At 44.3% G+C, this 13,514-nt stretch overlaps 2 protein-coding genes across 10 annotated transcripts in view; one reads left to right on the plus strand and one right to left on the minus strand.

Moving 5' to 3' along the window:
• The window catches only part of LOC134353936 (uncharacterized), a 431,517-nt gene that overhangs the window by 306,670 nt on the left and 111,333 nt on the right, over nucleotides 1-13,514 (minus strand). The window lies entirely within an intron of this gene.
• LOC134353935 (synaptotagmin-1-like) overlaps nucleotides 1-13,514 on the plus strand; it is a 142,918-nt gene that overhangs the window by 118,898 nt on the left and 10,506 nt on the right. For all 4 annotated transcript variants that reach the window (XM_063062497.1, XM_063062501.1, XM_063062500.1 and 1 more), the window contains exons 6-7: nucleotides 7,337-7,504; nucleotides 9,813-9,930. In XM_063062497.1, coding sequence (XP_062918567.1) covers nucleotides 7,337-7,504; nucleotides 9,813-9,930 — 286 coding nt within the window. The remainder of the gene's footprint in view (nucleotides 1-7,336; nucleotides 7,505-9,812; nucleotides 9,931-13,514) is intronic.

The raw sequence follows: 13,514 nt of genomic DNA on the forward strand, positions 1-13,514 counted from the left end.
TAGCACACCAAACCTTGAAGTGGATGGGCTACAGCAGCAAAAGATCACACTGAGTTCACTCCTGTACCTAATAAAATGGCCACTGACTGCATATAATATATAAACCAGTTTGTTATGTACTAGATGGGCTGAAGGGCCTGTTTCTGTGCTGTAGTACTCTGTAACTATGACTCTGTATGTGAATCCCCTGAAGAAAGCAGCACACGCCTTCCCCAGCTCTCTATGTTTCCTGTGTGTTACTCTTAACACCCTACATATTATCCCACCAGAGACTAGGAGCTAAAGGTGTACTCACAACACTGGCAATGAGGATGGGAGAGGGTTGGAGCTAATGAAAGCACCATTTTTTTAAATATTTGTTACTACTTAGAGATACAGCATGGTAACAGGCCTTTGTGGCAGAGTGAGCCAGCGTTGCTCATGTGACTAACCATGTGACCATTTAACCTACTAACTGGTACGTCTTTGGACTGTGGGAGGAAACCAGAGCACCCAGAGGAAACCCACATGGTCATGGGGAAAACGTACAAACTCCCTACATAGACAGTGGCGAGAATTGATCCTGGGTTGTTTACGCTGTAACAGCGTTACACTGACCACTGCACCTCGCGCACACGATGGGAGTCGTGTGAGTGTGGGAGTCCACAAACTCACCTTCGTGAGTGCGATGTGCAGACTTGAAGTACAAGAGGAACAAGGGCTAGTATGAAGGGCCTTGACTCAAAATGTTACCTGTTTACTCCTCTCCATAGATGGTGCCTGACTTTCTGAGTTGCTCCAGCAGTCTGAGTGTGTTACTCAAGGGGTATAATTGTTTTGTGTTGACTGTTGAGCAGTCATTCGGTGCAAGATGGCACAACAGGTCCTGTCAGGCTATAACAGGCACTCGATGCTTAAGGAGAAGCCCACAGGTTCTTTGGTTCTAGAATGAATGGACAAATTCTTCAAAGTCAATAATATTTCTCAAATGCAGGGAAGGGACAGTGTGAGGGAGCACTGTGAGGAGATGGAAGCCTGTTCCTGTAACTCAGAATGGCCAATAAATGTATTTCATGATCACAAGAAATCCAGAGCGACACACACAAACTCCTGGAGGAACTCAACAGGTCAGGCAGCATCTATGGAAAGGAATAAATGGTCGATGTTTCGGGCCGAGACCCTTCATCAGGATTCCACAGATCAGGATCAGAATCAGGTTTATTATCCCAGGCTTGTGTTGTGAAATTTGTTAACTTAGCAGCAGCAGTTCAATGCGATTCATAGTAATATAGAAAGAATTTTTTAAGTAAATCATTTACAGTAAGTACATATGCATATTGAATAGATTAAAAATAGTGCAAAAGCAGAAATAATATTAAAAAGTGAAATAGCGTCCATGGGTTCAATGTCCAATCAGGAATCAGATGGCAGAGGGGAAGAAGCTGTTCCTGAATCGCTGAGTGTGTGCCTTCGGGCTTCTGTGCCTCCTTCCCAATGGTAACAATGAGAAGAGGGCATGTCCTGGGAAACAAGCTACTGATAGACTTGCTGAATCCTGTCAGCATTTTGTGTGTGTGACTCTAAAGTGTATCTCATCTCAGCAAGAATGATTTGTAGGGGGAAACAAGATACTGTAAAAGTGTGCTCGGCGTCCTGAACTCAGTTCACTTGATTAAGGACTGTTGCTGACCCTAAGACCAAGTGGCAGGAAGAGGTGAGTCTAACATTCAAAGGGAGTAGAAGAAGAAACGTAAGATAGTATTTGTCCTGCTGCTCACAGCCGACACCTCGACACAAACCCAGGGTCTGCATTAGTCTCCACATTGGGAGAAATAATGAGGGGATAAGGAGGGAAACAATAAGGAAAAGCTGTTAGTTTTCGCACCCTCCTCTCTCCAACATGTTCTTGTGAGTTCCGGAGATCCCCAGAGCAATGCCGTCTGGAGTTTAGACAATCGAATGAGCAAACAAGCATCAGTGTTTTAGAAACAGTAATTACAGATTGGTTCTAAGTATAAACAAGAGAAAATCTGAAGATGCTGGAAATCCAAAGCAACACACACAAAATGCAGGAGGAACTCAGCAGGCCAGGCAGCATCTATGGAGAAGAGTAAATAGTCAACACTTCAGGCTGAGACCCTTCATCAGGACTGGTAAAAAATGGGTCTCGGCCTGAATCGTCGACTGTTTACTCTTTTCCATAGATGCTGCCTGACCTGCTGAGTTCCTCCAACATTTTGTGTGTGTTGCTTGGTTCTAGGTATGCCTGGACATAAAGTACTGAGGGGAAACAGAAAGGGATGGAAGGTACAACAGTAACACACACACAGAATGCTGGAGGAACTCAGCAGGCCAGGCTGCATCTATGGAAAAAAGTACAGTCGATATTCCAGGCTGAAACCCTTCGGCAGGAATTTTGCAGTAGTTCCCTAGGATGATCAATGACAGAAACCATTTGTTTGGAAGTTAGGAATGACAGAGATGCATTTATGCATGGACTGTTCGTTAAGTTCTTTTGGGTTGTTCTTTATGAGGGTGGTGAACCTGAGGGTGGTATCACCATGGACGGCTGTGAGGTTGTCATTGGGTAGATTTAAAGTGGAGGTTGATATGTTCTTGATTAGTAAGAGTGTCAAAGGTTACGAGGATAAGGCAGGAGAATGGGGTTGAGAAGAATAGTAAATCAGCCATGATGGCATGGTAGAGCAGACTCGATGGGCCGAATGGTCTCATTCTGCTCCTATATCTTATTGGCTTATTTTCTATAGGGAAGGAGAGTGAGTGGAAAGTGTGCAGAGAATTTGCGGAAATATGCAGAAACAGATGTTGGGTGATCCACCCTTCTGTCAGTCCCTATCTGATGCTATGTACTGTGCATCCATAAGACTAATAAGATCTATGAGCAGAATTAGGCCATTTGGTCCATCGAGTCCCTGAGACAAAACTCTAGAGCACAGAGCCTGGGAGCAGCGAGACATTCTAACTCATATCTCTCCAAACTGTCCAGCAGCAGACGGGTGGCAGTCTATTCTCCACCACAACTCTGGGGAGTACTTCCAGGTCGTTTGGGCTTTTTGGTATAACAGCACAGAAGGGGCTCACCCATTGGACAGCCCCAACTATGAGACCTATGAATTAAAATGTTGACCATCTAGTCGGGGAGATTCCCACCTGGATCTGCTCTTCCCGGGCAGATTCAGGTCTGACCGCTGGCCAAAAGTAAATGATTGAAGAGTTGTCCTCAGGAATGACCCAGTTGCTGGGATCAGATATTGGGCTGCCTCACCCTGGGGAGCCCCATACTTACTGTCAGTGGGCCCTGTCAAAGATTTAAACGACCTCTCTCGGATCACCGTGACCAGGGGAAGGGGTATACTTTGTGTAATATTAGTTGTAAATTTGTCAACCCTTTAAGGACTGCGTCATGCGACTAACTATCCCCTTGACTACTGACGCTGTGTACAAAAGTCTTTGAGAAATTGTGGAGTAACGCACACACGGCTGCCTCACACATGTCGCTGTGTACACTACAACAGGTCTCTGCAGGTTAAGAACTCACTGAGCATACATACTTCGCAACAAGGAAAATATTTGAATTATGTTTTTCTTTCTATTTGCTTAGTAGACTGACATGAGATATTTACGTAAGTGCTGCTCTCAGGATACGGGGTTGAAGTTACTGATACAAGTTTATTGCAGAGAATTCAGCTTCCCGCTCTTTCCACATACTGTTGCACTGTACAATGTCAGCTTAGTCATGGGGATGTGGGCTGAGAGAGAGGGTCCCTGACCCAAAATATGGACTCGTTTTTCTTTCCACAGATGCTGCCTGACTGGCTGAGTTCTTCCTGTATTTTCTGTTTCTGTCCATGACCCATTCTCCACATGATAAGTTGGTGCTAATATACGTGGCATTTGTAATATTCAGATTTATTTATCACATGTGCATCGATAAAGATGGTGCTGGCAAGACACAGCGATGCTTTGCAGGCAGCTAACAATTCTACTAAATATACTTTTTTCTGGACTACGATAACTGCAATCCGCAGTTTGTAATTTCCCTTCTGGAGCTGTGCTTTTGAACCATCTGTACGATCTGGCGTTTTAGTGGAACCCTGAAGGATTTGCCAAAGTGGACCCTCGACTATGCAGGTATGGCTGCAGCAGCCATTGCTGAAGCAGACTTGGGACTGGACTGAAACTTCAGGCTGGATTGAAGCAGTGGGACCCGGGCCCGAGAGCAGATAATGAACTGATGCTTAACCGATTTAAGCGCCGAGCCAGATTAAAAAGTTCAAGGCGTCGATGCTGAGGGCAAAGAACAAACTGGTGTTCAGCTCATTACTCACTGAGGCTTCACTCACCTCAGCGCTGAACTGACTGCAGCTGCGGCCTGCAGCCATCGGGCTCCGGGACAGGATATAGCACTGAATTGGCTCTGAGATTGTGGACTTACTTTTGGGGACTCTGCAGTCCATGTCCTGTGGATTCTTTGTCTGCATGATTCATTCTTTCTTTTCCGCCCACTGAATGTTTGTCTTTGTGGTGCGGGAGTTTTCATAAATTCTATTGTTTCTTTGTTTTGTGGCTGCCTGCAAGAAGGTGGATCTCAAGGTTGTACATGGTATACATACTTTGATAGCAAATGTACTTTGAACTTTGAAACAGACAGTGAAGTGCATTGAGTACAACCCAAGGAAGTGCCGGGGGCAGCCTGCAAGTTTCACCACACATTCTGGTGCCTACATAGCATGTCCACAGTGTTCAGCAGAACACAACACAGAACATCACAAGCAGGAACAACAACAAAACAAAACAAGACAACAGCAAAACAAGCCTCTTTCCCACCCTCAACCCCAAGACAGGCCACCTCTGAGTCTCCATTCCTTGACCCTGGACTCTCAAATTTGCAGATAATGGACCTCCAACCTCCAATCTCTGATTCGGACTCGGTTGTGGTAAAAGTTAAGGACTGTTTGCAGATCAGATAAAATAAGCCTTGCAACACGCTGCACACAACACACTCTATTGCTAAGTTACAACAAGTGGTACTTTTCTCAGAAGTGCCTGAGCCTGTTTAACTGCAGTGCCATGTTCCGATCAGTCCACAGTGTCAGTTGCAACCTAACCTGCCATGAGCCCAAATGCAAGAGACCTCACCACTGGTGTGCTCATTCTTTTATACCCTGGTCACTTCTCTCCACCCCTACCTGGGTCGATCCCTTGTCCAGGTCAACCCTTCACATGACCATTGCCTCGGGCACTACAGGCTCAGGTACAATACTTTGGTCACCCAGCACCCAGACCATTCTTCCCTGACACATCATACATTGTTCCTTGTGCTCTCTGGCCAATATTTTAGGATTCTTACTACAGGCTCTCAGGCCACCAGTTTTGTGTTTCTTTAGGAATTGTACCCTATAGAGTCAGAGAATCATACAGCACAGAAGCAGGTCCTTTGGCCCAAATCGTTCAGGCCAAACAAGATGTCTATCTGAGCTAATTCCTTTTGCCCACATTTGGAACATAGCCGTTTAAACCTTTCCGATCTATGTACCTCTCCAAAAGTCTTGTAAACATTGCACCCAGGGCATGTCCTTTTCTCACTGTTCCAATCAGGTAGGAGGAACAGAAGCCTGAAGGCACACACTCACCTTCTTCCCCTGTGCCATCCAATTCTTAAATGGACATTGAACCCATGAACACTACCTCACTTTTTTTTAATATATTATGTCTGTTTTTGCACAATTTTTAATCTATTCAATGTAATTGATTTACTTATTTATTATTATTATTTTTTTTTCTTTTTCTTTTATCTTATGCGTTGCATTAAACCGCTACTGCGAAGCTAACAAATTTCATGACCCTGATTCTCTACAGCTTCATCTGGCAGCTCCTTCCCTACACCCATCACCCTCTGTGTGAAAAAATTGCCCCTCAGGTCCGTTTTAAATCTTTCCCTTTTCACTTAAATTGCCGTCCTCAAATTTTAGATTCACCTCATTCTTTTGTTCAGTCATTTTTTCCATGACCATGATTGTTCTTGCCAAATTTTTCTACAGAAGTGGTTTGCCATTGCCTTCTTCTGGGCAGTGTCTTTACAAGACAGGTGAGTGGAGGGAAGGAGCACCTTACACCTCCTTTGATAGGGACATATCTCCACCCTGCCGCCAGCAGACTCCCCTCCCCCCGGGAAAAAGACTGTGACCATTCACCCACCCACCTCTGATGGCGGCGAGGAGAAAGATGTTGAATGTGGGTCTCCAGGCTCCTGTACCTCCTCCCTAATCATAGTAACGAAAAGATGTCATGTTCCGGAGTGGGCTGGGACCTTTCTCCCTGGTGTATACTAGGCTGAGAGTGACCTAACAAATAACACCAGGTGTAAATGAGGTGAATAGTTAAAGTCTTTTTCCCAGGGTAGGGGAGGCTAAACTGAGAGAATGTAGGATGATGGTGAGAGGGGAAAGTTTTAAAGAGGACCTTTAAATGGCGGGACTATAGTGCGTATATGAAATAAGCTGCCAGAAGAAGTGGTTGATTTGGATACAATCACAACGTTGAAAAGGCAATTAGACAGTTACATGGATCAGAAAGGTTCAGAGCTGGGGTTCCCAACCTTTGATATGCCAGGGACCCCTACCACCGATCCAGGGGTTTGTGGGCCCCAGGTTGGGAACCCCTGATTTAGAGGGATATGGATCAAATACTGGCTCAGGTCTGCAACTTGACCACAGAGTCATAGAACACGACGGGCTCTTCGGCCCATCTAGTCTGTGCTGAACTGTTATTTGACTGGTTGGGCCGAAGGGTGCTGTATCACTCTGTTGCACTGCATTTTTATTTGATACAACACTGATGCAATAAAGACAAACTTTTATGACAATGAATAGATCAGGTCAATCTCTGTATAAAGGAGAGGATTGGCTAATTGCTTGTTAATCCGGTTTGGTGCTTACACTGTTGAAAATCACTGAGGTTCATTTTTGCTCCGAATTTATGGGAGATGACCATCCCTTTGCAGTTTCCTGGAGAAATTACCCTGCTTTCACTGGAGTTCAACTCTGAACGTTTTGTTTTCTGAGTAAACTGATCTTGTTTGCTGTGCAATAGATTTTCAATGCTGACTGACACCGAGCCTCCAGTGTGTCACTGATCTCAATGTTGTAATGCCCTGGGATCTCAGTGTAGGTTGAACTGACCTGTGATGGATCTATCAGCCCCAGGTGAGTATGAGCTGTCCCAGTATATGCACATAGGTGGCTACTCAAAGAGGGAAAATTTGAGTCACCATCTTAGTATTTCCCTGTAACACATGTGTCTGCTGCTTCAGTTCACACCTGACTTTCTGTTCCAGGTTCCTTACTCAGAGCTGGGAGGTAAAATCCTTGTCATGGCCGTGTACGACTTTGACCGGTTTTCGAAGCACGATGCCATTGGTGAAATCCGGATTCCAATGAGCAGCATTGACCTGGCTCACGTGATCGAGGAATGGAGAGACCTTGAGTCGGCTGAGAAGGAGGAGGTATGGAGATAACTGCATGCCGCTGAGAGATAGCCTGGTAGTCGTATCATCTTGTAGTGCAAAAAGAGAGCAATGATAGTGAGTTTTTGTTTTTGGGTCATTGTCCATTCAAAAATCTAATAGACCTAAAGACATTGGCTTAATTCTTCTCCTTTCAGCCTTTCACATGCTCTGCCTTTCCATTATGGCTGATTTATTACCCTCTCAATCTCACCTTTGATGCCCTTACTATTCAAGAACCTATGAACCTCTGCTTTAAATATACCCAATGACTTGCCCTCCACAGTCGTCTGTGATAATGAATTTCACAGACTCACCAGCCTCTAGTTCAAGAATTTACCTCTCATCCCTGCTCTAAAAGAATATCCTTGTGTGCTGAGGCTCTGCCCTCTGTTCCTAGACTCTACCACCTTACCTCTTGTACCATATTTCATAGGTTTCATTGAATGGCGGAGGGGAACAGGCTATTCCTAAATGTTGAGTCTGTCTTCAGACTCCTTCCCTAACTCTCTTGTGTAGAAGAACTGTATTATATTGTTGCAGACCCTTTCAATTCCAATCCCAGACTTGCCAGATGTACTGATGTGACTGGACCTGGAGATTCCTGACAGGGCAAGCGGGTGATGGTTTATCAGGTGCTGTGTGTTCCACCTGCCATTCACACAGCGTTTCTGGTCTCCCAATGCATGAACCTGTAGTTATCAATGTCATATTGATGGTCCCTTCTCAAGGGCCTGTTGTAAGTGGGAATATAAAAGTCTTTATTGGCCCAGCAAATCTCCAGTAGAGACCAAGTCCAGGGGAATTCAAGGGAATCTTACCCTCCTGACACAGTGTTTATACTTCGTCAATACAAAGAAAATAAACCAGTTTCAATCGCTAGAATCACCTACTTAACTTTAACATTTTGAAAATTATTCATTCATTAGGTGCCACGTCATATGACGCGGGCATTGATGGTCTTGACCATTATTGTTCTTGGCAAATTTTTTCTACAGAAGTGATTTGCCATTGCCTTCCTCTGGGCAGTCTCTTTACAAGACAGGCAACCCCAGCCATTATCAATACTCTTCAGAGACTGTCTGTTTGGCGTCAGTGATCTCATAACCAGGACTCGTGATATGCACCAGTTGCTCATACAACCATCTAACACCTGCTCCCATGGCTCCACGTGACCTGATCAGGGGGTTAAGCAGGTGCTACACCTTGTCCAAAAGACCTACAAGCTAGTGGAGGGAAGGAGTGCCTTACACCTTTTTTGGTAGAGATGTACCTTCACCCTGCCACCCAATTTTGAATATGGTCGGGGTCAGGTAAATTTACAGAATTACTTACTTACAATAGTAGCACATCCTAACTAGTAGAACCTCTGAATATTCAATATTGTTGTCTGTTCCAAAAGCCTCAGTACAATCTCCTGACACCCAAAATACACCCCTTCTATTATAGGGTTGATGGATGGCTCCATGAATATACAACTAACCAGAAGGTTAAGTGACAAGACAGATTCTGACCTGAATTGTTACTTAAGTGGAACAGATACACCTTTAACAAAAGGCTAATAGTCAGACATTCTTCTACTATCTTCCCCTATGTAGTTTCAGTGAGACAGAATCAGAATGATTGGATTCACTAGCCACAAAATATCAGTTGGAAGTTAAATTGCGAACAGCTTTTATTTCCTGAAGACTGGTTCTCATTTTCGTTAATCCATAATTATGCTATCCAGAATATATCTTCTGAATGAACCCTAACAAGCCAGAGATCCCCAAGAATCAGAGGAGATGGTGTACTTTTTTCCTTTGAGCACACCCTCAGCTCTTTTCCTCTCTCTAGCACGGACATCTCCAACCAAGACTGGCTCAGGAGCTTGGCATTGGGCTGTCTGCCTGTGATGTGGGTCTCGGTGTTGTGGGCATTGGTCTGGCCATAGACACCGTTACCCCAGCCGAGGGGAGCACTCTCAAAGCAACCAATTAATAACTAGGATATCGGCGCCAGAACGTGTGGCGACACTTACAGGCTAGCCTCAGCACATCTTAGCTGGCTGTTACCACAAACGATGCACTTAGCTGTATGTTTCGATGTACATGTGATGAATAAATCTGAAATGGAAATATTTCTACTTCCATCCACCAGTTCTTTGGTCAGCGGAGAAAAATATTTTGATGTCAGAGAAAGGCGTCAACCAAAGACCAACCAAAATAGACTAGAATAAGTCCGGCATAATTCATTCATCATTGTGACCACGTATTGCTTGTTCTGCTTTTTATGAGAAAGTCACCAACATTTTTGTCTCTTGTTAAAGCAAGAGAAACTGGGCGATATCTGCTTCTCGCTTCGCTACGTTCCGACTGCAGGCAAGCTCACTGTCATTGTGCTGGAAGCCAAAAACCTGAAGAAGATGGATGTTGGTGGACTGTCAGGTGAGAGCTGAACACGGATTTCAGGGTGAAAGTAAAACCATAAGACACAGGAGCAGAATTAGGCCAATCAGCCCATCGAGTCTGCTCTGCCATTCCATCATGGCTGATCCCAGATCCCACTCAATCCTATACACCTGAGATTCATTACTTCTCGCCACATCCTTTGATGCCCTGACCGATCAGGAAACTATCAACTTCCGCCTTAAATGTGCCCACATACTTAGCCTCCACCATAGTCTGTGGCACAGCATTCCAGATTCACTACTCTCTGGCTAAAAAAATTCCTCCTTACCTCTATTCTAAAAGGTCACCCCTCAATTCTGAGGCTGTGCCCTCTAATTCTGGATATCCCCACCATAGGAAACATCCTCTCCATATGCACCCTATCTAGTCCTTTCAACATTCAATAGGTTTCAATGAGATCCCCACATATTCTTCTAAATTCGAGTGAGTACAGGCCCAAAACTGCCAAATACTCCCCATATGTTAAACCCCCTTCATTCCTGGAATCATCCTCATGAACCTCCTCTGGACCCACTCCAATGACAACACATCCTTTCTGAGAAAGGGGATGAGTTCTCAGTGAGAGACTCATTACCTCCACACTAATTCAGTCTCCAAATCTCCCATTGTCATCATCCTGGAGACACCAGCAGCTGCAAAAACCGGAATCACTGAGTGATATGCTGGAGGAACTCAGTGCGTCAGGCAACATCTGTGATGAGAGACGGTTAACAATTTGAGTCAAGACTCTTCATGTGGACTCGATGAAGAGTGTCAGCCTGGAATGTTAACTATCCATTTCCCTCCTAGATGTTGCCTGACCTACTGAGATTCTCCAGTATTTTGTATCTTGATCCTGCAGTTACAGGCTAGGGGAGCCACTCAACACTATGGCTATGAAAGCAGGTCAGAGACCAGGTCAATATACACAAAATGTTATGACTTAGCAGGTCAAGCAGCATCCATAGAAATGAACAAATATTCAATGTTTCGGGCCAAGAACCTTCTTCAGGACTGGAAAGGAAGAGGGAAGACATGAGAATGAAAAAGATAGAGGGAGGGGAAGGTGGATGGGAAAGGTAAAGGGCTGGAGAAGGAATCTGACAGGAAAGGAAAATGGACCATAGGAGAAAGGAGAGGAGGAAGGGCCCTGGGGAAGATGATAGGCAGGTGAGAAGAGGTGAGAGGCCAGAGTGGTGAATAGAAGATGAGTGGAGGAGGAGGGAATTTTTTTTAACCAGAAGGAGAATTTGATATTCATGCCATCAGGTTGGAGACTACCTAGACAGGTGTTGCCCCTCCGCCCTGAGGTTGGCCTCATTATGGCAAATGAGGAGACCATGGACCGACAAGTTAAAACAGGAATGGGAATCTGAATTCAAATATTGAGCCACCGGGAAGTTTTGCTTTCCAGGAGGTTCACAGAATAAGGATGGATTGTCAGATGGAATGGACGTGCGGACATACGAGTTAGGCTTGATCGAAATGATGTTTTCCCATGGCTAGTCAGATGTATCAGGAATATATCTCCCTTTAATTGCTGATGTCCAACACAATGCTTTATATTGTTTTGTCTCGGCAAAGTGAACAGCTTGGCATATGTAAAATCCAATTTAGGGTTAAAATATTTAGATTCCATCAATATTTATACAACTATAAAAGTAGGTTGGACAAGAAATTACATTCAACCAAATTACATCCTCAATATGTCCTGTAATACTCTGCACAGTTAGTCTATGAAGCATCGAGTTTAGAAAAATCCTAAGTTTCTAGTGAAACTAAACTCCATATAGTCTAAGGTCCCCAATCACCCACCAATCTCTCCAAGCTGATCAATTCTTGCAGCTGCCATTCCCCAAAACAAGGAAGCACAGGAATTATTTCAACCTTCTAGTTACCATTATACTGACTTGCATTTGTTTAATGATGTTTACATCATAAAATATCCCAAGGTAGAAGAGAACAGATGTTGAATAATAGCTGAAAGGAGATGGTCTAAGAGCTGGGCTTTGAGAAAGGTTTCACAGTGAGGATTAGGAGGATTCCAGGGAGCAAGGCCGAGGTGGGCTGATGTTTATCCACAGCACAGATGTGTGCACTTAACTCCAAACCTGCCAGTGACATTAATTAGGAAACAGCATTCCTTCCTGGGGACAGACTCAAAGAAATGCTATCGCATAACATGAGGCTGCTTAGCCCATCCAGTTTGACTGTGATCTCATTCCCCTGACTGTAGTAATAGGAGCATGTTTCTAGTTTCTGTTTGAAGCCCATGATGGAATTATCTTTCACCACCCCTTTACCAGGATTGTGACCAGTTGCCCTTCCCTTCCGCTCATGGTTGCAGCAACCCCAGCATCTACAGTTTCAGCTAAAATCGAGCAACCATCCTACCACCATCAAACCTCAACACAGTAACAAAGGTTCCACCATCAATAACACTGAAAAACAACCATATTTCAAGTTTAAACAGAGTCACCCCTCTTTTTATTATGCGACCATAAGACATGGAAACAGAATTAGGCCATTCTGCACATCAAGTCTCTCAACCCCATTCTCCTGCCTTCTCACCATAATCTTTGACCTGCCCTTCGCCCCCATACTCATCAAGAACCTATCAAACTCTGCCTTAAATATACCCAATGACTTGGCCTCCACAGCCATCTGTGGCAATGAATTCCACAGATTCACCACCCTCCGGTTAAAGAAATTCCTCCTCATCTGTTCCAAAGGGACTTCCTTCTATTCTGTGGTTGTAACCTCTGGTCCTAGGCTCCCCCACCATGGGAAACATCCTCTCCACATCCACTCAATCCAGACCTTTCAATATTCGATAGGTTTCAAGGAAATCCCTCCTCATTCTTCTAAACTCCAGTGAGTACAGAGCCATCAAATGCTCCTCATATATTAACACTTTCTCTCCCAGGATCATTCTTGTTCATCCTGTTTCTCTTCCATATCCTTTGAATTCTCATTGCAAATTTACATTCTAAATAGCATCAATGCTAATGTTTTCCACAATGGTTTTAAGTAATTATATTTATTTTATCGAGTCCCTGCTTTCACTCTTCTTTGGGACCAAGTTAGTTAAAAATAACTCCCTCTCATTATTAGCAACACAAGAAGCGCTGGAGGAACTCAGCAGGTCAGGCAGTATCTATGGAAGGAAATGGACAGTCAATGACTGATGAAAGATCTCAGCCCAAAACATTAATTCTACAATTTCCTCTACAGATGTTGCCTGACCCGCTGAGTTCCTCCAAATTTTGATGTATTTCTCCAGATTCCAGCATCTGCAGTGTCTTGTGTCTCCAAACACCCCAAATAATTTGATAATCAGGACTGTGAAGTCTGATGTACTCACATTGCAGTCTTTGAACTGTTCAGACGCAGTTCTCTTGGGCAAAGGGAGTTTGTGCTTGGCTCCATTCACCTGAAGTAGTGAACCCGGGAGTAGTTGTATTGTCCAAAGACTTTGTGCTATAGATTTGCTTTGCTGATGCTCCTTGCAGCCATCAGAGTACCCCAGCAGACATTTCTCCCCTGGGCTGTATTGAGTATAAAGTCACTCATACATGAAT

Source organism: Mobula hypostoma, chromosome 11 (genome assembly GCF_963921235.1).
Source record: "Mobula hypostoma chromosome 11, sMobHyp1.1, whole genome shotgun sequence".
Lineage (NCBI taxonomy): Eukaryota > Metazoa > Chordata > Chondrichthyes > Myliobatiformes > Myliobatidae > Mobula > Mobula hypostoma.